This window comes from Paroedura picta, chromosome 2 (genome assembly GCF_049243985.1).
Source record: "Paroedura picta isolate Pp20150507F chromosome 2, Ppicta_v3.0, whole genome shotgun sequence".
Classification (NCBI taxonomy): domain Eukaryota; kingdom Metazoa; phylum Chordata; class Lepidosauria; order Squamata; family Gekkonidae; genus Paroedura; species Paroedura picta.
The window spans coordinates 99,650,981-99,676,447 of NC_135370.1; the positions used below are offsets into that span (position 1 = coordinate 99,650,981).

Sequence of the window (25,467 nt, forward strand, 5' to 3'; positions counted from 1 at the left end):
AAATAAAGCAAATGAATAAAATGAAACAAATTAAGAACCAGAAGGTTAAAGAAATCCAAATTTAAGGGCCCAGTAATGCTGTATATCAATAGATAACAAGCTTATCAAATATAGGGAAATAGTGTATTCATTATAAATAAATTAAAAATACATAGTTTCTAAAAATTTGACCAAATTGAAATTGTTATAAATAATATCCATGACACAAGATCAAAATTCAAATTCTGGAGCTTCATATAGAGAAACTTCTGCTCTTCTTAAGTACGCATGCCTGGAAAGATATTCTAATAGTTTATGTGGGACTGCCCTGTTCCTTGACATGGAAGTTGCAAGTGATACAACAGAGAGGGTTCTCACAGGAACATCGTGGAGAACCCATATGCACCCGGTTTTATGGCAACTGCACTGGTTGCCAGTAGTGTACCGTATCAAATTCAAGGTATTAGTCTTGAACTTTAAGGCCATTTGTGGTCTATGTCGTGCATACCTGAGGGACTGAGGGACCCTATCCCCCTCACAGGGCACTCTGCAGGTTCAAATAGGCTGGTATCCCTGGTCCATGGAAAGTGCACCTCAACCAGGGCCAGGGCTTTTCAGTCCTGGCCCCTACGTAGTGGAATGGGCTTCCAGAAGAGCTGAAGGCCCTGATGGAACTGTCTCAGTTCTGCAAGGCCTGCAAGACAGAACTCTTCCAGTAGGCATTCAGTTGAGGCCAGGACAAGGAATATCTCTGCTCACTCCCCGAGGTGTCAGGCCTACTGGGATGGGGGCCTGTTGACTTGGGTACTGGGAAGGTTAGAATCATAGAATCATAGAGTTGGAAGGGGCCTGCTACCCTGCTACTCATGTCCCTCCTGTCTGATGAAACACCATTGGTGTTGTTAGATTGGTTTTTACTGTATGGCTTTAATGTTATGTTTATTGTTGTATACAACTATAAGTAATATGGATGACCCAGGCCAGCCCAAACTTGTCAGATCTTGGAAGTGAAGCAAAGTTTGCCCTAGTAGGAATTTGAATGGGAAAGAACCAAGGAACTCCAGGATCACTAAGCTAAGGTGACCAGATTTTAACATTGGTAAAGCGGGACACCATTGATGGTGGGGGGGGGGGGTTCTTGATTAAAATTTTGGTCTATATGGAGCAACAAAAAGTTTCATAGAATGCATAGAACACAAAAATAGTATTGTAATATCTATATATTTTTAATTTCAAGTACAATTTGCCAGGTACCCCCAGATGTTCCTCCAAAAGTGGGACAATCTGGTCACCTTACACTAAGCAGAGGTGTGTCATGGCAAACCACTTCTGTTTGTCTCTTGCCTTGAAAATCATAAGGGGTTGCCATAAGTTGACTGCTAGTGTACAGCATGTTACATGCACAAACACAATGCAGCATGTGCTCTTTCTTTTTCAGGTTTCTTTGAAACGAGACAGCGGGCATTTTTGTGGAGGAACTCTTGTTTCTACTCAATGGGTCATCACGGCAGCTCACTGTATTCAAAGCAGGTATGAATATGTCACTGCAAGGCTATGATTTCAGATATATTCCTCGTTAAGCATTCATGGTTCACTGCATAAAAGGTTGTTGGTTTTTAAAAAAATGAAATTTCACTCTTCTAACAATTTCTCACCACATGCAGAAACCTGCTCAGTTCTTTGACCATCACTGCTGGAGAACATGATCTGAGACTGACGGAGGAGGGAGAACAGACACTACCTGTAAAACGGATAATTAGTCATCCAAAATTTGACCCCAGGAAACCAATGAATTATGACATTGCCCTTCTCAAAGTTGATGGCAGCTTTAAATATGGTAATATACAAATATGATAATTATAGGGGGAATTATAAGTATCCATCTGAGTTGTTATAAACATTGTTAGTAAAACTAAAGGAGAAATAATTTCTTACAAATTGACAGTGCAGTCCTAACATGACCTTTTCAGGAACCTACTGAAGGCTACTCCCAGGGAAGTGGATAGTACTGTAAACAGTGTCACAAAAGACAGCCCCCCACACAAACACGGTGACATACTTAATTGAACCAACAACCAGTACTTTACATTTTCAGCTCATATGATCAAGCTGTTGAGAAGAATGCGGGTTGAATAGATTAATTTGTTTCTGAAGAAATGGGCTAGCAATAAAACATGTCAACATCCTTAACATGCCCGCGGTGCCACGGGCACCGCAGACTAAATAATTAGTTAAGCCCTTGGGGGGAGGGCTTTGTCCGTGATGAGGAAGGGGCCTGATTGGCCCCTTCCTCTGGACAGACCATCGGCCGGGCCAATCGGCAGGCGTGAAGCGCCTGCCGATTGGCCTGGCCGATTGGCCTGGCCGATTCCCAGCCTGCTGACAAGGAAGTAACTGTGAGCCGTGCAGAGCGCGGCTTGCAGTTGCTCCCTTGATGGCGGCCTGACGCGGCGAGAGGTGCGAAGCGCCTCTCGCCGCGTCAGGCCCCTGACAAAGGGAGCCCCCGGCAGCCGCGCTCTGCACGACTGCCGGGGGCTCCCTGGTCTAGCGCCCGCTGTATTTAGATTACAGTGGGCTTGATTACTAGTTCATAATAAAAGGGATCTATAAACAGACAGTATAACTGTGTTCATTTGCAGAAATAAAAATATGCAACTTAACTTCAGTGATAATTAATATGGATCAATAATACATAGTGTTTCTGCAGTCTAAACACAGGTTGCACTGAGTCCTGTATTAGAAAGGGGCACATGCAAGGTCTCACAATACAACTTCAAACAACTGGTCTTCTGAAAAGGGGAAGTGAAGAAGTTTACACGAGAGGAAGAGCTATGATTGGGGAAGACCTCCATGAGTAATCACACCCATACGAGACTGGAAATGATAAACATGCCAAAGTATATAGGGTTGTCCCACGGGGAAGTGGCTTTCACATATCTGTGAAAGCCAGTTTGGTGTAGTGGTTAGGAGTGCGGACTTCTAATCTGGCATGCCAGGTTCGATTCTGTGCTCCCCCACATGCAACCAGCTGGGTGACCTTGGGCTCGCCACAGCACTGAGAAAGCTGTTCTGACCGAACAATGATATCAGGGCTCTCTCAGCCTCACCCACCTCACAGGGTGTCTGTTGTGGGGAGAGGAAAGGGAAGGTGACTGTAAGCCGCTTTGAGCCTCCTTCGGGTAGGGAAAAGCGGCATATAAGAACCAACTCTTCTTCTTCTTCTTCTTCTTCTTCTTCTTCTTCTTCTTCTTCTTCTTCTTCTGTATGGATGGTGACTGGAGCTTAAGTGGTGTATGGGTCTTGCATAGGAAGCATTATGCTGTTTAAGGTTTGAATTCAGGATCTTCTGTGCTACAAATATTTGAGAAAGAAACAGCTCAGAGCAAATATCAAGTGGGAGAGAGTACATTTGATATTGCACTTCATTCCAATTGCAATTGTCCAGGAGAATGTCCCCATGAATCATCGTCATGTATTTTAGAAATTAAGTTTTAAAATATTTTCTGAAAGTTACCTGGAAATTGCAGCAAATGATTTGTCGCTGAAAGAGAGATTTGAAACACGGCCCAAATGAGCATTATTTTTTCTAATACTTAACAACCATGATCCATTTCCATCGTAGGTCCCAAAGTTTGGCCAGCTTGTCTTCCCAGTCCAGATGAAAAGTTTGATCCAGGTTATATATGCAGCACTTGTGGCTGGGGTCGACTAAGAGAAAGTAAGTCACTGCTATTGCTTCTGAAAAGCAAGCCAACTATTTTAAAGATAGATATATTGTGTTTGGTGTTTGCAGGTAGAAAATAAAACATGTTTTATTATTATGCTGGATCTCTATGATCATTCTTGGGTACTAGTACTAGTTGGAAATATAGCTCATGCTCAGCAGGCTCAACCCACGAAGGGGAGATTTTGTACATGTGAGAATGAACCAAACAAGGTGTTATTTTTTACATGAGTTTTCCATGAGGGCTTCCAGCCATACTGCAACTACAAGTCCCAGCAGCAGCTCCTGTGCAGAAAATGCAGATGGAACCAGTTCTGATCAGGTCTGGGACATGAGGGAGCAGGGGCTCCTGCACAGTTTTTCAGCAACTGAAATGACTGGGGGGCTGCAGGGGGCCCTTATTCACTCTGTTGCAGACTACCAATGGAGTCAGTAGTGTTCCCTGTCATTTGGACTTTTGAAAAATGGTGCAGATTTTTTAAATGAAAAATCTGATCCCACTCTCCTGAAAAGCCATTTTCTTCAACTAATCCTCATCTCCTACTGACATCTTTCATTTGTCATAACTCAAGAGTCAGTTCTTAACTGAGGGCCATTTCGCACGGCTTCAAAATAGCACAATGGTTGCTAATTGAAAACGCTACTAATTTGGAATAACCCACGACGTCGTAGACAATCTGCAACACTCCTGAAACCGACCCGCAAAAAGCGCTTCGTTGTAGCGCTTTCAGGGGAATCCCAAAAAGTGGATTCACCCTCCGGAAAGCGATACACTCCTGCAACCAATCTGCAACAATAGCGATAAAGACCTGTGCGTTAACATTGTTGCGGTTTCTTCAGAGTCCCTCCTCCTGAGCCTGTCCTCCAAACTTCTGGCGAAGCGATCGCCATTTTTTTTTTCCCCGAGCGAGTGGAGATCAACGCACCGGCGAGCCTCCGTTTAGCCAGTGAGGCTTCCCAGGCTGCAGTCCCTCCTCAGAGCTGTTTACAGTCACTAAGCACAAGAAGCCCGCAGAAGCCCGTTTGCTGATGTATTTTCCCTTTATTTTTCACACTGTTTCGGCTGAAAATCGCGCCCGTGAGGGGGGGGAGGGGGGGATTTTTTTTTTCCACTCGGAGGCAGCGTGGCCACGATCAAATGACTGCTCAAACAGAGGCTTCCCGGCTTCAGTCCCTCCCCTTCAGTCACTAAGCACACACATTTCACACATTCCATTCAGCCGAAAATCGGGCCCATGAGAGGGGGGGGGATTTTTTTTTTTTCACTCAGAGGCAGCGTGTTAACGATCAAATGATCAAACAACAGTTCAAACACCCCAGGCAGCTGGATGGGTCTCTCCGTTGCAACGAATCTACCCAGATTCGTTACAATGGGTCTGTTTTTTTTTTTTTAAAAAACCTTCCTTAAAGGGAAAGGGGCTGTTTGGGAGCATGCTAACGGGTGCCCATTGGCTGCTTGACGGCCAGGGGCGGGACGAGCTTGGCAATAGCGCTTCCTTTCTAGCGATTTCTGCCGAGACCGGAAGCCTGTGGGAAACGCAAAAAAACGCAACTGATTCCACTACAAAGGCAGGTATGCATAACGACGAATTCCACTATTTTAAATGGCGATTTTTCATTCAGTGACCAATTTGCAACAAAGATCCCCGTGCAAAAAGGCCCTGATTCTTTGTTCCCCAGAACACAGATGCCACTTGATGTGGGAGCTCTGCTCTTATGGACTGCTGAGTTGTTGGCTGGTTTTTACTTCTTTATCCACTATGCCCCAGGGCAGCAGGAGAAGCACTGCCTTCATTTGACCCCAGTGGAATCTGACTGGCTCTGTTGTGTCATGATGATGATCTATTCACAACATAATGGTCCATTTGCTGAGAATACCCATGTAAAATAAGATTAAGTAAGGCACTGTCAATGAGTGTTGTCATCATTAAGGATTTTTGTGAGAGACATGTCTGTCTTCAACCATTAAAAAAATCAAAATGAGAAAATTTAAGCTTAGTGCCAGTATGTCTGAAACTGAAGTCATTTTCATGAACGTAATCAAATGTTACGAATACAGTAAGGTGATTCAGATCTCTGCACTTTACTTCATCAGATAACTTTTAAGGATAGGAATATATAATGCTACAATTAATCTTGGATTTGCTATGTGGTGGACACATAACTGAATGACTAAAGAAATTTATATGACAATAAAGGTCTTCTGATTCTACTCAATAAGCAATTATGAACTATTTTTATTGCTATTAAGATGGAATCCTCCCTCAAGTCTTACATGAAGTGGAATTGCCAATTTTGAACCAGGATGAATGTTCTAGAGCACTGTCAACTTTAAAGAGGCCTGTCCAGGGGGACACTTTAATATGTGCTGGGTTTCCAGATGGAGGAAAAGATGCATGCCAGGTTAGTAAAATGAATGTCTCTGAAAATGAGATATTTTAAAATATTTGTGATTTTTAAAAAATGGGTAGGTATATTCTTCAGTGCATTGCAAAGTGTTGATAGCCTGTTACAGAAAATAACAAAGTGCCACAGGGCTCTGTAATTTTTGTTTTGAAGCACTGGCTGAATGTGTTCACAGCTCTTGTGACTGTTACTATAATGTGAGTATTCCACCCCCCCCCCCCCATGTTGCATGAGCAACAGTTACACATCTGCCAAGCTCTGGAGGACAGTGAAAGAATCTAGGGAATGCTCTAAGTGTCCCATCCCTATTCTGGGATCATCATCTATATCTATTATATTTGCTGAGCTGTGTAGGGCAGTAATGCTATGGCATGAGGAACAAAAAGGTAAATAAAACTTACAACTTTTATTCAGGTTACTGAAATGATATACGGGTTCTCAGCATTCCAGCCTACAACACAGATAGTTGAAAGGACAGGAAATGGGGGCAGGACAATAAGCCATAGAGAGCAGTAATGTGGTAGAATGCGGAGAGAAGGGTCACTCCAGTCTCCAGCACTGAAGTGTTAAGCACCTCACACCCATCTATTCTGAGTACCTTCTTTGAACTACTTCAAGCTCCAGAAAATAGCTTCCACACATGAACTTTGGTCATCTCTATGTCTCTCTCCTGATGGGCACCCATTGCAAAGTAGAGCAGGCTGAAGAGGTCAGAGATGTCCCTTTTCACCCTATGCTCTGCCATATTTTGTTTTTTAGTTTCAGCAGATCCATAACTGATTAAAAATGTGCCGCTGCCATAAAAATCCAATGCTCTAAAGTAGCATAATTTTAAGTTCTATTTTATGATCTGTTTTAAATTGTATTATATTAAATGACCATATTATTTTGGTCTTTTATGTATTAACTTTATATAACTTGGTCTGAATGATTGTAATAAAGTTTGATTAGAAATGACATAATGTATTTCTGTGGGATTTTTGGATAAATGTTTGTACTTGCTGTTTTAAATGTATGTAATTTAATGTATTTATTTTTATGTTCTATGTAAACCACCCTGTTCTGTAAGGGAGGGCGGTATTGAAATATAACTAGCTTCAAAGCCCGTTCTAAGAATGGGTGTTGAAAGGGCCCTCTCGCCTGGTCCCTGGCCAGGCAGCCTAAGGTGTCTTTGGGCTGCAGCTTGCAGCCAGATTAAGTGGGGCACGTGGGGGTTGGCCATCTCATTAGGAGGCCTGGGACAGAGCAAGCAGTCAGCAGGTCGGTAGGCCCTCGTTAGCAGGCCTAGCCTAGCAGGCCAAGAGGCCCTCGTTAGTAAGCCCTCCACCACGACCCTTTGCCCAGGGCCCTCCCCTTACCTGCTGCTGGCTCCAGGCATTGAGGCACGTCTGAGAGCAAAGAGGCTACAGTCCAGGGATGGATGGTGGGGGCTGCAGGGGTAGGGCCAATCAGGGTACAGCCAGGACCTTGATTGGCCCTATTCCATCTTGGGCAGCCAGACACGTCCCAACCCCAGGCTGTTTCACAAATATATAGAGGAACCATGGATAAGGATATAATAAATAAATATTTCAGGCCATTTTACTTTCCCCCACAGGGTGACTCTGGAGGCCCTCTTGTGTGCATGAGTGAACATGGTTCCTGGACCTTAGTTGGGGTGACCTCATGGGGAATGGGATGTGCTCGTGGCTGGATGTATAACCTGCGAAAAAAGTACGATAGAAGAGGATCTCCAGGAGTTTTTACAAATCTTATCAAGCTTCTTCCCTGGATCCAACAATATATGGCCACCGGTACGTAACAAAATTATAGAGGTCCAACTGTTACATCAGTATTATTATCCTGATCTCTCATTAATTAGAACTTGCCAATTCACATGAAAAGCTCTGCTTGATCAGACCAAAGCTCCATACAGTTTAGTACAGTCAACCAGAGGCCTGCAAAAAACCCACAATCAGGGAAGGAATGCAATCAGTTCAGGTGTATTTAAGTTGTTAAAACAACAACTTCTAGTAACAATTGCACTTAAACCAGGGCCTAGTCTGCACACAATAGATAATGCACTTTCAATGCACTTTAGAAGTAGATTTTCCTGTTCTGCACAGGAAAATCCAGCTGCCAAAGCACATTGAGTGTGTATTATCTACTGTGTGCAGACTAGGCCCTAGTCTGCTAACTAAGCAGAGAAAAAACAAACGGCCAGCTAGTGCATTTTTTTTGGATGAAAAGTAAATATAAGTTTTGAAGAAAAATAATTTTGAAGAAAAGTAAATATAAGTTTATTTCATATGTTTAACAAAAACCCTTTGTACACATCACAAGTGCACAGTCCAGGCATCTGTACTGGGTAGCTTGAACGAGTTATCAGCTTTCTCCCCCACCCCCGCTTCCTCTTTCTCTCAGGGGCTGACCAAGCAGTAATATCAGGGCTCTCTCAGCCTCACCTACCTCACAGGGTATCTGTTGTGAGGAGAGGAAAGGGAAAGCGATCGTAAGCCACTTTGAGACTCCTTCTGGTAGAGAAAAGCGGTATATAAGAACCAACTCTTCTTCTTCAGTGGGGAATAACAGCATAGCAGTTGCAGGTTTTGCTGTATTTATAGGATAACAGTGATACACATATCAACTTGATTTTAGCTAATCACAGCAGTGAAAATTATCTGGTTAGAATAGATTTAGTGCATCCATATTATCATCGGGACAATTTCAAAGACAACAATTTATGATTTGTTGTTTAAAGTAGTTCTGATTTGCCCTAAAATGTTTTTGTTTTTCAACTAGATGTCAAAATGAAAAGTTCTACAGGTAAGTGTAGAACCTCTTTTCTTTGAACCAGGAATTTGTTGATAAGGTCTAAAATGGTTTAATCTATGCTAGAAGTGTCTGGCCAGGGGTCCAAAGAACTGAACAACTAGTTCTGCATGTCCAAGGGAGTTTTGGGCTTGTGTTCCTTGACTGCAATGCTGGATGTCAAATCATGGGTTTCCAGCAGGTAGCTCTTGAACTACCAATAACTCTCCAGCTGCTGCACAATAATTCATGCATACCTTTGAACACCCAAGAAAAGATTGTGTACAGATCTGCTCTCAGCTTCCAGAATGGCTTTGGGATTATGCCCTATAAGTGCCATCCTAAAACAGATAATGGATTTAGTATGACTCTCTTCATTGTAAATCACTCATTTATTTTTAACAGATTAGGCAAAATAATTTTAAGAGGTGCAAGATGTAGTTGTTTTATAGAGTTTTGACTGGGATTTTTCTTGGGGGAAGGGGCCCTTCTCCAGCACAAAATAAGATGGAGAAATTTACTGAATATTTAGGCTAGGAATTTTTCCTTCGCTGATTCTAGACAAATAGGCCTAACTCAAATATGGATGCCATTTCAAACCTATAATTTTACTAGAGGCTTAATGTGTGGAAACAGGCAGCTGATGTTTTTCATGACATGATGGTAAATAACATCACTTGGTAAATAGCATCCTATTATGCTTCTATTACTAGGACAAGACATTTTTTCAGGCAGTTGGAACCCTATTTACTCTGAAGTATTGAAATATATCATTTTCTTTTACTAAGTTGTACATTAATCTGATTTAGTTATCTGATTAACTATTGATTTAACATCATGTCATGGATAACTCTGAAAAAAATCACTGTGATCTCCTAGCTTTCCTTCATTGGATATGTTATACCAATATTTGTTCAATCCTGATTTTCCATAATGCAAACTTCCATAATTATGATACAGCATCATGCAGTATTGAGGATGGTAGACTCCCTGACAATGAAGGAATACTTCATCTGCCTGAAAGACCCAATCGTTTCTATCTGGACAATCAGTGAGTAGATGAAATACAAGAACTTTTTTAGACACTACACACAGTATTATGCTATAGTGGTTCATGATTTGTTGATCATCAACTAGACATCGCTCACTGTATGGCAATCTAGGTTGTGTGTTTGGACTCTGCTTGTACCAGAGGGAAGACATATTCTGCTGAACTTTTCCCACTTTGATTTGGAGCCAGATATATTTTGCGACTACGATTCCCTATCAGTGATTTCTAAGGATGATCGACTAGTTGGTGAGTTTCTTTTTCAAAATTTTGAACATTGGGGAGTGGAGTGGAATTAGATGGAAGGTTTGGAGCAGAAAAACAGCAGTTAGGGATAAGTGTGGGTTCCTTGTTTTCTCTCTTCCCTCTCCTGCTTCTTCTCCACTGCAGATTGCTTCTTAGAGGTTGTAACAATTATGTTACATACTTCCATGTGTAATGTTTATTTAGGTGCTGAGTAGCATCTCTTGATCTTGCATATGGCAGTAATTAAAGCTATCATTAGGGAAGGGAGAGGTGGTGGCAGCATATCTGCTGAGAATCTCCAGTTAAAAAGACAAAGTAGTAAGATGTGAAAGACTCTCAGTCTGAGAACCTGAAGAGCTGCAGCCACTCAGATCTTGCTAGACCAGTGGTCTGACGGTATAAGACAACTTTGTTCAGGCATATGCAGAGAGACTTTGGTTTATGAGATTATAGTGCTTAGGAACTTTTGGTTTTAATGGTCCTGGCATCCAAATTAAGGTTTACTATAAAGCTGTCTTGTGAATAAATTAATTTGAAATCTAGGTACTCTGGCCTCATTCAGGCATTATAATTTTGATGATGCAACCATAAGTAAATGGCAATTAAACTATAAATGATCTTCACTACCTGCTTGGTTGCTATTTTGTATGAAAATAGGGCAACATGCATGTTTTCTTGCTTTGGTACATGTGATTAGAAACCTGGATTTTTCAAGGTATGTATTTATGTCTACAGAAGCTAGAAAATATGCATGTGGGCCTGTTCTCATGCCACGGCAGTGGTATGTACTGGGCAGTTTGCAAATAGTACATTCTCCCATTATGATTGAACTGGGCTAAAATATGGTGGGTGGAGGTCATGGCAAGTACTTGGCCATTCACAGACTGGTCATCAGCTCGCTTGCTCTCTTTAGAACACAAACATATAGTGTTTTTACTACATAATGATCACAGTATGTGTTAGAAGCAGGTTCTTTTGACATCACTGGAACTATTCCCTAGTTAAAAAAAGAATGGAAATGAATGTCTTTCAGGGAAATTCTGTGGAATGGATCCCCCATTACCTTTATTGATTGGCTCAAATAGTATCAGACTTAAATTTGTCTCTGATAATAAGGAATATGGGACTGGATTTTCCATGACATACCAGGCTGTTGCACCAGCTATGCTTCCCAGTAAGTATTAATACTTTCTCATACACTGGCAAATTAGAGGTATTCTAAAATTATAGATTTGTGTAGAGCATGAGAAATGGCAGGGGCATGGTCAATGATATTTCTCTAAAGAGAGATAACACAGACTATACTTATGTGTTTATTTACATCATTTTTTAGTTTGCCTTTCTCACTTGGACTCAAGGTGAATTACACTGAGTGAGTCAATACATGTGATGGATGGGACATTCAACAAACAATGCAACAGGATTAGGATTGTAGAACCAATCAGATACCTAAAAACAGAAATGAATAAAACAGAAGTATTTACATGACGCATTACATGATGCACAATTCTATAGTAGGATCCTAGTTTCAGCAAGCGATAGACAGCAATATAGACCATAGTCCCTAATCATTTTTCTAAGTAACTTTGTGACTCATTTAGTAAAGTGCAACTCTGTGGCCTGCAGAGAAAAGCCTTAAGGCAGGCCATTCCACAAGGTGACGACAATGGAGAAAGCACATATAGGGGTGGTTGTTGATTTTGCCTGCTTGTGGCCCATTATGCATGGGGGGGATAGTGTGCATTCAGGGTGGAATGGCGGCAACTAAAATTACTGATAATGCATGGTGCCGACTGCAACCGGCTGCAGATTCGGTGCATGCCGCTGAAAAAGCCGTGTTAGCGAAACACGGAAGAAAGCGCAGCTTCCAGGTGACTGGGGCGCAACCAGAAGCGGCACTGGAGTGGCCGCGTGCATAATCGGTTACTCTGGGTTTTGTTGCCGTTGCGTCCCGTTCCGTGCATAAGCGGTTTGCTTAGCTTCTTCCCCCTCCGCATTTTCCATGTGACCCGAAATCGCTGTTTCAGCAGCCGTGCATAATGGGCCAGTAAGTTGGCACCAGTGAATTAAGCAGTTGTGGGTGGGAAAGTGATTCACAGGGATGAAGGTCCATGAAAGTCTTTGTTCACTTATAAATTAGTTATTCTAGTTCATTCTGGAGTAAAATCTCAATGTCTTTAAAATAGGTCCTCACTGGGCAGACATTTACATATGTGCTTATGAAATTAAAGTATAAATAGCAGGCTGAAATGGCCATGCAATAAAAGTAATACAATATCAGTGATCAAGTAAAGTACAGAGACTGTTCATAATGGTAATAACTGACGACAGAGATAATTGTTTGAGCTGAGAATTCCCAAATTTATGCCATGCTTTTATGACCATACTAAACCCAAGAGAGGAATGCCTAAGGCTGCCTATATGATGATTAGCTTAGAAGATATTAGGAAAACTGGAATTCAGGCCTGTGTTCACAAGTTTTGGTGCTGGTTAAGAGCTGAGCAGTACATACAATTATTAATGTAACAAGCCCAGGAGCCCTGTGAGAGATGCGTTGTAGCAATTAAAGTGTTGAACTAGGACCACAGTGTCCCTGATTCAAATCCCCAGTCTTCCATGAAGCTTACTGGGTGACCTTGGGCTACTCCATGCCTACTTCAGAGGGTTGCTATGAGGACAAAATGGGGAAGGAAAATAAATGCAGAATACCCTGTGGTCCTCAAGACGGGCACAATAAAAATGTGTTATATAGATTTGGAAATCTCATGCAGGACATGGTTACATCTAGATTAGATTATTGAATTGTGGTCTTCATAGTGTGGCTGTTGAGAAATATTCAGAAAGTGGTGCAGAATGTTGCAGTCAGGATGTTGACTGGAGTGGGTTGTATAGAACACTCTAGTCCTGACCTATTTACACTGGCTTTCAGTCTATTTCTGGACATATTCAAGGTGCTCCCCATACTATGTATTGCTGGCAACCAAGATTTAGATAATTCATATGGTACTATTCCCCATTGCTACATAACAGACAATAAAGAGAGCCTACAGAAGATTCATTTAGTAACTGCATCACTGTCAACAACATCATCAACAATATTTAATTATTATTCACCATAGAATCATAGAATCATAGAGTTGGAAGGGGCCATACAGGCCATCTAGTCCAACCCCCTGCTCAACGCAGGATCAGCCCAAAGCATCCTAAAGCAATGAGATGGATAGACTCAGTAAAGGAAGCCACAACCCTCAATTGCCAAGAACTGAGCAAGGCTTCTAATTATAGGACAATATGAAGGCAATCAATTCATAGGATTGCCATTTGGAAATGACTTGATGGCACATAACACACATGAACACAAACCTGGAGAGGCCCTTCTTGATCATAACTCTGGAACTCTCTCCTCATGGAGAGTCATCTGTTCCCTTCTATTGCCATCTTCCATGAATGGGTGAAGACTTTAGTTGGAGTTGCCTCAGTGATCCCTCCTTCCTGTTCAATTTTTGTTATTTAAAAAATATTATTTTAGATATGTTTTGTTTTAATGGTTTTCAGCATGTGTTTTTATTATGTACATTTTAACAGCCACTTCAGGGATCTTTATGAGTGCAGAAAGATAGTGTATTAATTGTGTGAAATTTTTAAAAATGCAGTGCAAGAATCCAGGTTAGATACAACCACCTGGCTGCCACTCAGATGCCTTCTCACATAAAATTTATTAAATTCATGGTTTGACTTAGTGTTTCTCTCACTAGATGAGAGTATATATTTACTGGGAAATAGTAAGTCCTGGAGAGTGAATATTTGGAATTTGTGGATTTGTGATTTGAATTAGCCTCATTTTAATTTCATTTCACTAAACTTCCAGATTCTGGCTGTGGATCTCTAGCTATACTCTTTGAGGAAGGAATAATACAAAGCATGCACTACCCTGAGGCTTACAGTAACTTGGCAGATTGTCAGTGGATCATTCACGCTCCAGAGAATTATGTGGTCAAGGTACAATGTGGAAAGCTTTTATCAACATCTGCACAATGGGTTTCCTTTGAACAACAGCAACAACAAAAACTTCAATTTGTTCCAAACCTTTGTATGCAACACAACACTTCCCTCATGAGGCAATATTTTCAGGCTGCTTCATAACTGATGAATGAGTAATCTCTTCTACATTTGTTTAAATCCAGTAGTTATTCATATCTAAAGGTAAAGGTAAAGGTATCCCCTGTGCAAGCACGGAGTCATGTCTGACCCCTGGGGTGACTCCCTCTAGCATTTTCATGGCAGACTCAATACGGGGTGGTTTGCCAGTGCCTTCCCCAGTCATTACCGTTTACCCCCCAGCAAGCTGGGTCCTCATTTTACTGACCTCGGAAGGATGGAAGGCTGAGTCAACCTTGAGCTGGCTGCTGGGATCAAACTCCCAGCCTCATGGGCAGACAGCTTCAGACTGCATGACTGCTGCCTTACCACTCTGCGCCACAAGAGGCTCTATTCATATCTAAGTATCCCTAAACCTATGAAGCCTCATTCATTATCTGCCTGCAGCATCTGGCTGTGACAGTCCAGTGGTGTTGGCCTAAATCTATGTGTCATGCTGCACCACAGCATCTCCATGCTGTTTTTCAAAGTTCCCGTCGATTGCACAGAGAGAATAAAATGTGCATATACATTGTGTTCTTGAATATGAATTCTGCAAGAACAATACTTTTCTTGTTATATTAACCATTTCCAAACACTTCAATTATTTTTAAAATCATTTTTGAAAGGTTTGGATAAAGACTGAAAATTTGACATCCAATCCATATCTGGGGTACTACTCCATTGCAAAAAACGAGGAAGACTCAACATGAGAAGACCCAACTCAATAAAAGAAGGCACAGCCTTTAGTTTGCAAGTTCTGAGCAAGGCTGTTAATGATAGCATGTTCTGAAAGTCATTTATTTATAGGGTTACTATAAATTGGAAATGACTTGATGGTGCTTAAACACACACAAATACAAGTCTTCAGGACTTTTAGGTCTGAAAAGGCTTCTGCTTCCAAAATCTGGGGCAAATTTTCAGTGTTATTTTATCATCAGCTTATCTTTAAATGCATGGCTGCCTCTTGCATTAGACCATTGGTTCCTTTTGCTCTGGATTGTCTGTTCTTATAAACAATGGTTCTCCAGGTGGAGATGTGTATTTCCTGACACTCACTCTAGCTGAGGTCAGTTAGCAGGGTTTGAAACTGTCACCTTCTCCATGTAAACCTGATGCTCTACCATGGAGCTATATCCCCTGCCTACATGGAAGAGTTCTTTAGACTCCCCCCAAGAATACAAAGAAGTGTTAAGTATTAATAAAATGAGAAATGTGTTTTGGTATCTGTGTGTCATTAAATAGCAAATTCAGGATTTATATATATATATTTCTTGATTTTAGGAATGTTTCATTTCATTGAATTTTAGACTTTCTATTTTTCTAAAGCTCACATATGAAAATTTTAAACTGGAAGAAAATAAAGACTGCACTTACGACTCAGTGACGGTGTATGAAAACATTTCAATGGAGAGAGAAATAGGTATGTGGCTTAGCAGATCTGGTATACGTTTTTCTGTATTCCCCTGTTCATTTAAGGACACATAAGTGCCCTTAAGTTTTCATAAGAACGGGAGGCCATTTCTGGAGATTTCCATGTGTGCTGCATTCCACTGAAATTTTGTTCTGGGAGTTAGTGGGCCCTCAGGAACAGACTAGTGGGGGTCTCCAGAGTAAGGGGAAATCAGTGGAAATTGCTACTTCTTTAACAAAATTTAAGTGCCCTTAATTTTCTGACTGAAGTGGGATATAGGCCATTATTTTAAATTTCATGTTAGGGAAGGCAGAGACAGTCATGTGAAACAGTTTCCATGGAAAAATCTGAAAGGGAAAAAATAATCCTCACTGGTTTCAAAACATAGATACATTAATGGAGAAAAGGACATGTTATAATCTTTAAAAATAAATTGGTGCCTGGGTAGCAGAGAGCCAGCTTGGTGTGGTGGTTATGAGCAGTGGCCTCTGATCTGATTCTCCCCCCTCCTCCACATGCAGCCAGCTAGGTGACCTTGGGCCAGTCACAGTTCTCTCAGAGCTCTGTCAGCCTCATCTACCTCAAAGGGTGTCTGTTGTGGAGAGAGGAAGGGAAGGCAATAGTAAGAGACTTTGAGACTCCTTCAGATAATAAAAAGTGGGTTACAAAAACAGCTCTTCTTCTTTAGTACTATTAATTGTAAATGACAGAAAATGAATACACAGTAGTGATTGTGCCCATTTGCATGAGAAATACCTGGTCAATATGCAGTGTATTCAAGAGTTGTTGAAGAATGTGAATATGTATGCACTGTGGTGTATAGTGTCCCAAAAACCTATGTGATCTTCTTTGTGATGCTGCTGGTTGTTCATTCTTCCAGCTCAGTCCTTTTGGATTCTTTCCTAGTCTTTTAACTAAATTAACAGAGCTAGCCTAGTGGCATTCTGAGGTGTGAATTGCAGGGTTCCTGGTTCAATCAGACATTAATGTATTTGGAGGCTTCATATGATATATTGTTTCTTATTTTCTGTTCTTTATCTTCACTACTGGAATGGTAAGAATGACATTACAGACCTATTGTATTATTATTTCTTGAACTATTTTTTCACCAAGCTAGTGTGTTTCCAGCCACACAAAATCAGAATAAGCTGGCAGCTCAGGGGTCTAGGATGCAGTTAAATGCATTGATGAATATAAAGCAGGGTTTACTTGATAGGTTACTTGATACTGTGGCCCTGTCAAGTCTTGTAGTTCTACAAAAAACATGTAACTGAGCTAGCAATAACAAATGTCTACTACTTGATGCCCCCTTCAAGGATCACTGCCTTGTTGTGGCAAGGGGGCTTGCGTAGCTCAGTGAAGCTATGAGCTATGCCGTGCAGGGCCACCCAAGACGGACAGGTCATAGCTGAGAGCTCTGACAAAAGGTGATCCACTGGAGAAGGCAATGGCAAACCACTCCAGTATCTTTGCCATGAAAACTCTATGGACAGTTCCAATAGGCATAACGATATGACGCCGGAAGATGAGCCCCTCAGGTCGGAAGGTGTCCAATATGCTACTGGGGATGAGCAGATGGCTAGTACGAGTAGCGCCAGAATGAATGAAGCGGCTGGGCCAAAGCCGAAAGGACGCTCAGTTGTGGAAGTAACTGGTGGCGAAAAGACAGTCCGATGCTGTAAAGATTTTTATTCCATAGGAACCTGGAACGTCAGATCCATGAATCAAGGCAAGCTGGATGTGGTTAAACAAGAAATGAGAAGACTGAACAACGACATTTTAGGAATCAGTGAACTAAAATGGACAGGAATGGGTGAATTTAATTCAGATGACCATCAGGTTTACTACTGTGGACAAGAATCTCGCAGAAGAAATGGAGTAGCCTTCATAATTAATAAGAGAGTAGGAAAAGCAGTCTTGGGATACAATCCCCATAATGACAGAATGATCTCAGTTCGAATCCAAGGCAAACCATTCAACATCACAGTGATCCAGGTCTATGCCCCAACCACTGCTGCTGAAGAGGATGAAGTTGATCAGTTCTATGAAGCCCTACAACACCTTCTAGAAGCAACGCCAAAAAATGATGTGCTTATCATCATGGGGGATTGGAATGCTAAAGTAGGAAGCCAAAAGATAACTGGGATAACAGGCAAGTTTGGCCTTGGAGTACAAAATGAAGCAGGGCACAGGCTGGTAGAATTTTGTCAAGAGAATACAATGGTCATAGCAAACACTCTTTTCCAACAACCCAAGAGACGACTCTACACATGGACATCACCAGACGGTCAACACAGAAATCAGATTGACTATGTACTCTGCAGCCAAAGATGGAAAAGTTCTATACAGGTAATAAAAACAAGACCAGGAGCTGATTGTGGTTCAGATCATGAGCTTCTTGTTGCAAAATTTAGGCTTAAATTGAAGAAAGTAGGGAAAAGCACTAGGCCACTCAGGTACGAACTAAATCATATCCCCAACGAATATACAGTAGAGGTGACAAATAGATTTAAGGAATTAGATCTGATAGACAGAGTGCCTGAAGAACTATGGACGGAGGTTCGCGACATTGTACAAGAGGTAGCAACTAAAACCATCCCAAAGAAAAAGAAATGCAAGAAATAAAAATGGCTGTCTGAGGAAGCTTTACAAATAGCTAAGGAGAGAAGGGAAGTGAAAGGCAAGGGAGAAAGAGAAAGATACACCCAATTGAATGCAGAATTCCAGAGAAAAGCTAGAAGAGATAAGAATGCCTTCTTAAATGAACAGTGCAAACAAATAGAAGAAAACAATAGAATGGGGAGGACCAGAGATCTTTTCAAGAAAATTGGAGATATGAAGAGAACGTTTCATGCAAAGATGGGTATGATAAGGGACCAAAATGGTAGGGACCTCACAGAAGCAGAAGAGATTAAGCAAAGGTGGCAAAATTATACAGAACAACTATACAAGAGCGAGCTTAACATCCCTGATGACCACAGTGGGGTAGTTACTGACCTGGAGCCAGACATCCTGGAATGTGAAGTCAAATGGGCCTTAGGAAGTCTGAGCAACAATAAAGCTAGTGGTGGTGACAGCATTCCAGTTGAACTATTCAAAATCTTAAAGGACGATGCAGTAAAAGTGCTACACTCAATATGCCAGCAAATTTGGAAAACTCAGCAATGGCCACAAGATTGGAAAAGGTCAGTTTACATTCCAATCCCAAAGAAGGGCAATGCCAAAGAATGTTCAAACTACCGCACCATTGCACTCATTTCTCATGCTAGCAAAGTTATGCTCAAAATCCTACAAGCTAGGCTCCAGCAATATGTGGACCGAGAACTTCCAGAAGTACAGGCAGGATTTCGAAGAGGTAGAGGAACTAGAGATCAAATTGCCAACATACGCTGGATCATGGAAAAAGCTAGGGAGTTCCAGAAGAACATCTACTTCTGCTTCATTGACTATGCTAAAGCCTTTGATTGTGTGGAGCACAACAAATTGTGGCAAGTTCTTAAAGAGATGGGAATACCAGAGCATCTTATTTGTCTCTTGAGAAATTTATATGCAGGTCAAGAAGCAACAGTGAGAACTGAACATGGAATCACTGACTGGTTCAAAATTGAGAAAGGAGTTCGGCAAGGCTGTATACTGTCGCCTTGCCTATTTAACTTGTATGCGGAGCACATCATGAGAAAGGCGGGATTAGAGGAGTCACAAATTGGGATCAAGATTGCAGGGAGAAATATCAACAACCTCAGATATGCAGATGATACCACTCTAATGGCAGAAAGTGAAGAGGAACTAAAGAGCCTGTTGATGCGGGTGAAGGAGGAGAGTGCAAAAGTTGGCTTGAAACTCAACATCAAGAAAACAAAGATCATGGCAGCCGGCCCTCTCAATTCCTGGCAAATAGATGGGGAAGAAATGGAGATAGTGACGGATTTTATTTTCCTCGGCTCCAAGATCACTGCAGATGGGGACTGCAGCAAAGAAATTAAAAGACGCTTGCTCCTAGGGAGAAAAGCTATGGCAAATCTAGACTGCATCCTAAAAAGCAGAGACATCACCCTACCAACAAAAGTGCGTTTAGTCAAGGCTATGGTCTTCCCAGTTGCAATGTATGGCTGCGAAAGTTGGACCATAAGGAAGGCCGAGCGTCAAAGAATTGAGGCTTTTGAACTCTGGTGCTGGAGAAGACTCTTGCGAGTCCCTTGGACTGCAAGGCGAACAAACCGGTCAGTCCTAGAGGAGATCAGCCCTGACTGCTCTTTAGAAGGCCAGATCCTGAAGATGAAACTCAAATACTTTGGCCACCTCATGAGAAGGAAGGACTCCCTGGAGAAGAGCCTAATGCTGGGAGTGATCGAGGGCAAAAGAAGAAGAGGACGACAGAGAATGAGGTGGCTGGATGGAGTCACTGAAGCAGTAGGTGCAAACTTAAATGGACTCCGGGGAATGGTAGAGGACAGGAAGGCCTGGAGGATCATTGTCCATGGGGTCGCGATGGGTCGAACACGACTTCGCACATAACAACAACAACAATTACTTGATGATGTTGTTGTATAGAATTACATAGAATACAAGGCATCATTATACTGAAGAGCATGAGCAGGTAAAGTTCAAACTACACAAGATGGCATCAGTTCTATTTATTTTGATCCAGAGCCATGTGTAAAGCCAGGATAATAAACAATAATAATAACGTGCTATCAAGTCCTAGCTGACTCACGGCAAATCCAGCACCATGGGGTTTTTAGGGCAAGAGAGGAGCAGAGGTGGTTTGCCATTGCTTTCCTTTGGAGAATCTTCTTCAAAGGGAGGCAGCTTGGTGTAGTGGTTAGGAATGCTGACTTCTAATCTGGCAAGACGGGATTGATTCCCACTTCTCACCCACATGCAGCCAGCTGGGTGACTTTGGGCTCACCACAGATTGATAAAGCTAGTAGTAATATCAAGGCTGTCTTAGCCTCACCTACCTAACCGGGTGTCTGTTGTGGGGAGAGGAAAGGGAAGGTGATTGTAAGCCACTTTCTCCTTTGGGTAGAGAAAAGTGGCATATAAGAACCAACTCTTCTTTTTTCATGGTCTCCCATCCAAGGACTAATGATGGACAACCCTAAGCAATCAAGTGCTCATGAGACTGGGCTAATAAGGCTGCTAAAGCAAGGAAAGGAATCCAATTTTAAGATAAAAGGTAGGAGAAGACAGCTGGACCTCACCTCTTTCATGATTTAAGATCAGGGATATGCAGCAGTTTTCTGACATGGAACAATAATGCCATCAACTGGAGCTCTTGATGACTTCATCAACGTGTCTTCTCATCCTTTGAGTATAACTCCATCCTAGAGTTTGCAATACATACAGCCAGACCTGATCAAACATCTGCCTTCTGTAGATCGCAGTTGGTGCAAGAAAATGTGAAATGAATATTTGATTTATATTCAATGTTAAAAGAAAAACAAAATGTGAACTTGAAATCTTTCTTAATGAAAACAAATTAAAATGTTTCATTCCCCTCATCTTTCCTTATTCTAAAAACTGCCTTGACACAATTTTCTCTTTTTCTATTCTAGGTAAAAAAAGATGAAGCTTCTTTATTTTAAAAAAGTGCAAAATAAAAAATCCCTTTCTTCTTAAAAGATGGATATGACTGTGTTGGAAATGCAGGAGGCATGGAGTTAAGTAAAAACAATGACTGAGATGTGGAGTCCCCTGAACGTCTTTAAAAATGCTTTATAAATTGTTACTTTTATTAATAGCATTTATTTATACCTCTGGTGATTTTTAAAGCAGGTAAAAAGCAGGTTCAAGGATTGGTCTATCACCTGCTGTCAGTCATGTTATCTAAATGGAACCTTCATGTTCAGAGGCAGCTTACCTCTGAATATCGGTTACTAGTGGTGGGGAAACATCTGCATACATCTATTGTCTTTGTGCTCTGTTTGTATAATAATAATAATAATAATAATAATAATAATAATAATAATAATAATAATAATAATAATAATAATAATAATAATAATATTTTATTTTTAGCTCATCCTTCCGTGTAGCTCAGGGTGGGTAACAACTCTGTAAAATATCTTACAACATAATTAAAATTTTATAACAGTATTAATTAAAGTAATGCCACCAACTAAAAATTCTATGCAGAGTTTTTTTTTTTTGGGGGGGGGGTGTCAGGAACTGATTGTTCCATCTTTTTTGGTGTTTGTTATTTTGGGCCCTGCAGAACAGCTCCCCCTTGAAGGCCCTGTGGAGGTCCCTCTGGGCCCTGATCTCCTTCAGGAGTGCATTCCACCAGGCTGGTTGAGGCCAGTTTTATCTCTTTTAGGCTTGGGATCCTGAGCAGGGGTTGATCTGAAGATCTTAATGCTCATGGGGGGAATATAAGGGAAAAGACAATCCAGGTACGTGGTATGCAGTAGGTACCTTGGAGTCATCTGCTTGGTCTCTGTGTGTGAAACAAGAATGCTGAACTAGGTGGATGCATTAAGCCGGATCCAATGAGTCTCTTTAAATATATTAAACCAATGCAATCTAAAACAAACCTGCAAGGCAGGTCAGTATTATTCCTTCATATTGCAAGAGGATATTGCCCAAGGCCATTTAATGAGCAATGAGAGGTTCAAACGGATTGATCAGTCTGTCGGTCACCATGAGGACTTTGCTCTTAAAACTGGGACTTGTTCCCACTTTGTATGTTAGCTGACAAGAACTATGTTTAATAAGTCTGCTACTATATCTTGGGTGGGGGAGGGAGGTTAGTTAAACGAAGCCCCATTTCTTCTTCCGAAGTGGACAAGTTGCTGGGGTCGGTCAGGGCAACCACCTGCCCCCTTGATCCCTGTCCCTCTTGGCTTCTCAAGGGGAGCGGAGAGGGGATAGGAGGCCAACTCAGGGATATAATCAACCTTTCCCTGAGTTCCGGGGAATTCCCCGAGCGGCTGAAGGAGGCGGTGGTTCGCCCTCTCCTGAAAAAACCAACGCTGGACCCGCAGGACCCTGCCAACTACCGCCCGGTGTCGCACCTAGCATTCCTGGGCAAGGTGGTGGAAAGGGCTCCGGTGGACCAGCTCCTAGCTTTCTTGGATGAAACTTCGGCACTTGATCCATATCAGTCTGGCTTCCGCCCTGGCCACGGGGTGGAGACGGTGTTGGTCGCCCTGCTGGATGATCTCCGTCGCCAGCTGGATAGAGGCGGGTCAGCCATGCTGGTCCTTCTGGATCTGTCGGCTGCTTTCGACATCGTGGACCACGAGATATTGGTTCACCGCCTTGCCGGTACGGGGATACGGGGTACAGCCTTGCGCTGGATACGCTCCTTCCTCCAGAACCGGACCCAGAGGGTTGCAGTGGGGGATGAGCTCTTGCTCCCTTATGGACTCCCTTGTGGGGTTCCACAGGGCGCGGTTCTCTCCCCCACACTATTTAACATCTTCATGTGCCCTCTGGCCCAGCTGGTATGGAGTTTTGGGTTAGGCTGCCATCAGTACGCTGACGACACCCAGCTCTATCTCCTTATGGACGGCCACCTAGACTCCCCCCCGGAACCATTCCCCAGATGTTTGGAAGCGGTGACAGAATGGTTTGAGCAGAGTCGCCTGAAACTCAACCCCTCCAAGACGGAGGTCCTGTGGCTGGGAAGTAGGGGGCGGGAACAGGAAGCACATTTACCCACCCTGGCAGGGGCGCATCTTACCATCGCATCCCAGGCCAGAAACTTGGGTGTGACCATCGATGCCTCCCTGACTATGGAGGCGCAGGTCAGGAAAGTAGATGGCCAGGCATTTTTCCATCTTTGCCAAGCTCGGCTACTAGCGCCCTTCCTGTCCCCCGAACACCTGGCAACTGTGATCCATGCAACGGTCACCTCCAGATTAGATTTCTGTAACTCGCTCTACGCGGGCCTACCCCTGTCTCTGATCCGGAAACTCCAGCTAGTACAAAATGCAGCTGCTAGGGTCCTCACCGGCACACCTTGGAGGGCCCACATCCAGCCTGTGCTGAGGCAGCTGCACTGGTTACCAATTGCTGTCCGGATCCGGTTCAAGGTTCTGGTTCTAACCTTTAAGGCTTTACGTGGGCTGGGACCCACATACCTGAGGGACCGCCTAGTGCCCTATGCCCCCCACAGGGCTCTGCGAGTGAGAATCTTCTGGTCATTCCCGGCCCTAGGGAAGCACTCCTAGCCTTGACCAGGGCCAGGGCCTTTTCGGTCCTGGCCCCCACCTGGTGGAATGAGCTCCCGGGTGAGCTGCGGGCCCTGCGGGACCCTTCAACATTCCGCAGGGCCTGCAATACGGAGCTCTTCCGCCAAGTCTATGGTTGAGGCTGGGGCTGCTGGGGTACATCGACTGCTCTCCCCCGGGCTTCTTCTTGAACATCGTTGACCTCCTTCTCCTCCACCCCCCCTTTTTTAGGAATGGGGGTAGGAAGGGGATCTTATTATTGTGCCGCCATGTTGTGACATTTTAAAGTCTTTTAATGGGAGTTTTAATGGGGTTTTTAAGACACTGTAACCCGCCACGAGCCATTTGGGAGTGGCGGGAAATAAATCGAAATAATAATAATAATAATAATAATAATAATAATAATAATAATAATAATAATTTATTTTTTTACAAAACTATTTTTATTTCTCAACTTTTTAACAAAGAACAGCAAATCAATGAAACCCATCAATTGTGACTGACAATGTCAATTGTAACCATTTATCAACACCTCTATTCTTCAAATACCTGTGCTATGTGTTAAGAAAAAAAAAAGTAGTGACCTACACATGAAGAGACCTTGCTTTATAGAGGAAGCCAAACATGGAAAATATGTGTGATTATTCAGCTTTTCAGGGAGAAGGGAGAAGGCTCCTGGGATATGATGGTTGCTTCTGTTCTGTTGTCAATATTTTGACTTTCTTTCTTTAGCTCGGTCATGCGGATTTGCTATCCCAGCACCAGTTCTAAGTTCCTCTAGTACCATGCTAATCAGGTTTCATTCAGATGAAACGGAGACTTTTGGTGGATTCAGAGCTACATTTTCATACATCCCAGTTGCAGGTAAAGAAAATACAAAAGTAAGTTCCCCTATCCCTACCATACATGGGTATGGTACATACATACCTATGGTATTTATAGTTTCTAATACCAGGTTGTACCCGGATGGAAATTTCTGTTGAGAGAAGGAGAGATATGATTTCTACCAATTTTTCCCTCCCACTGTAGACCCCATCTCTTCATCTCATGCTGTTCCTGAGGGACCCTGCCCCTAGGGGAGACATTTCAAGCAGATCAATGGGCTGCAACAGGAAGGGTGAGGCAGGAAGATTCTGTTCCACTGATAGAAGTGCCTTCTGTTAGTAGAACACTTAATCTGTATTTAACACTGGTTTTCTTTAAGAAGGTATATCCACTATAGTCCACTGAATAAAATGAGTTGGGCTTTAGTACTGGAGAGTTAGGTTAAAGTTTAATCTCTACCGCAATTCACAGCATATTGTGAACAGCTCTCTCTCTCAACTTCTTCATCTAAACAGTTCTGTTTTAGAATAGGATGATTTGTTGGAACAATCTGGGGCCTCACTCTCACTAGGAGATCAGCAGGATGGTTTCCCCCCGTCTGAACGAGGGGAATAGATAGTTTTTTGCGTGCCGCTTTGATATTGATTGATATTGATATTAACTGGTTTTAATAGTTTTACTATGGGAATTATGGGATTTTATTGTGATCTATTTTGTTCTG

The 25,467-nt window shown here is 42.4% G+C and overlaps 1 protein-coding gene across 4 annotated transcripts in view; it reads left to right on the top strand.

Annotated features, from left to right (window-relative positions):
* Positions 1 to 25,467, top strand: part of OVCH2 (ovochymase 2) — a 49,520-nt gene that overhangs the window by 6,729 nt on the left and 17,324 nt on the right. For 2 of the 4 annotated variants that reach the window (XM_077321880.1, XM_077321881.1), the window contains exons 3-15: positions 1,418 to 1,509; positions 1,644 to 1,816; positions 3,602 to 3,697; positions 5,955 to 6,106; positions 7,707 to 7,902; positions 8,891 to 8,914; positions 9,860 to 9,950; positions 10,063 to 10,196; positions 11,227 to 11,367; positions 14,062 to 14,192; positions 15,660 to 15,753; positions 20,828 to 20,923; positions 24,654 to 24,785. In XM_077321880.1, coding sequence (XP_077177995.1) covers positions 1,418 to 1,509; positions 1,644 to 1,816; positions 3,602 to 3,697; positions 5,955 to 6,106; positions 7,707 to 7,902; positions 8,891 to 8,914; positions 9,860 to 9,950; positions 10,063 to 10,196; positions 11,227 to 11,367; positions 14,062 to 14,192; positions 15,660 to 15,753; positions 20,828 to 20,923; positions 24,654 to 24,785 — 1,552 coding nt within the window. Of the gene's footprint in view, positions 1 to 1,417; positions 1,510 to 1,643; positions 1,817 to 3,601; positions 3,698 to 5,954; positions 6,107 to 7,706; positions 7,903 to 8,890; positions 8,915 to 9,859; positions 9,951 to 10,062; positions 10,197 to 11,226; positions 11,368 to 14,061; positions 14,193 to 15,659; positions 15,754 to 20,827; positions 20,924 to 21,302; positions 21,437 to 24,653; positions 24,786 to 25,467 lie in introns of those variants that run through there. The other 2 variants (XM_077321882.1, XM_077321883.1) reach the window with 2 other exon arrangements.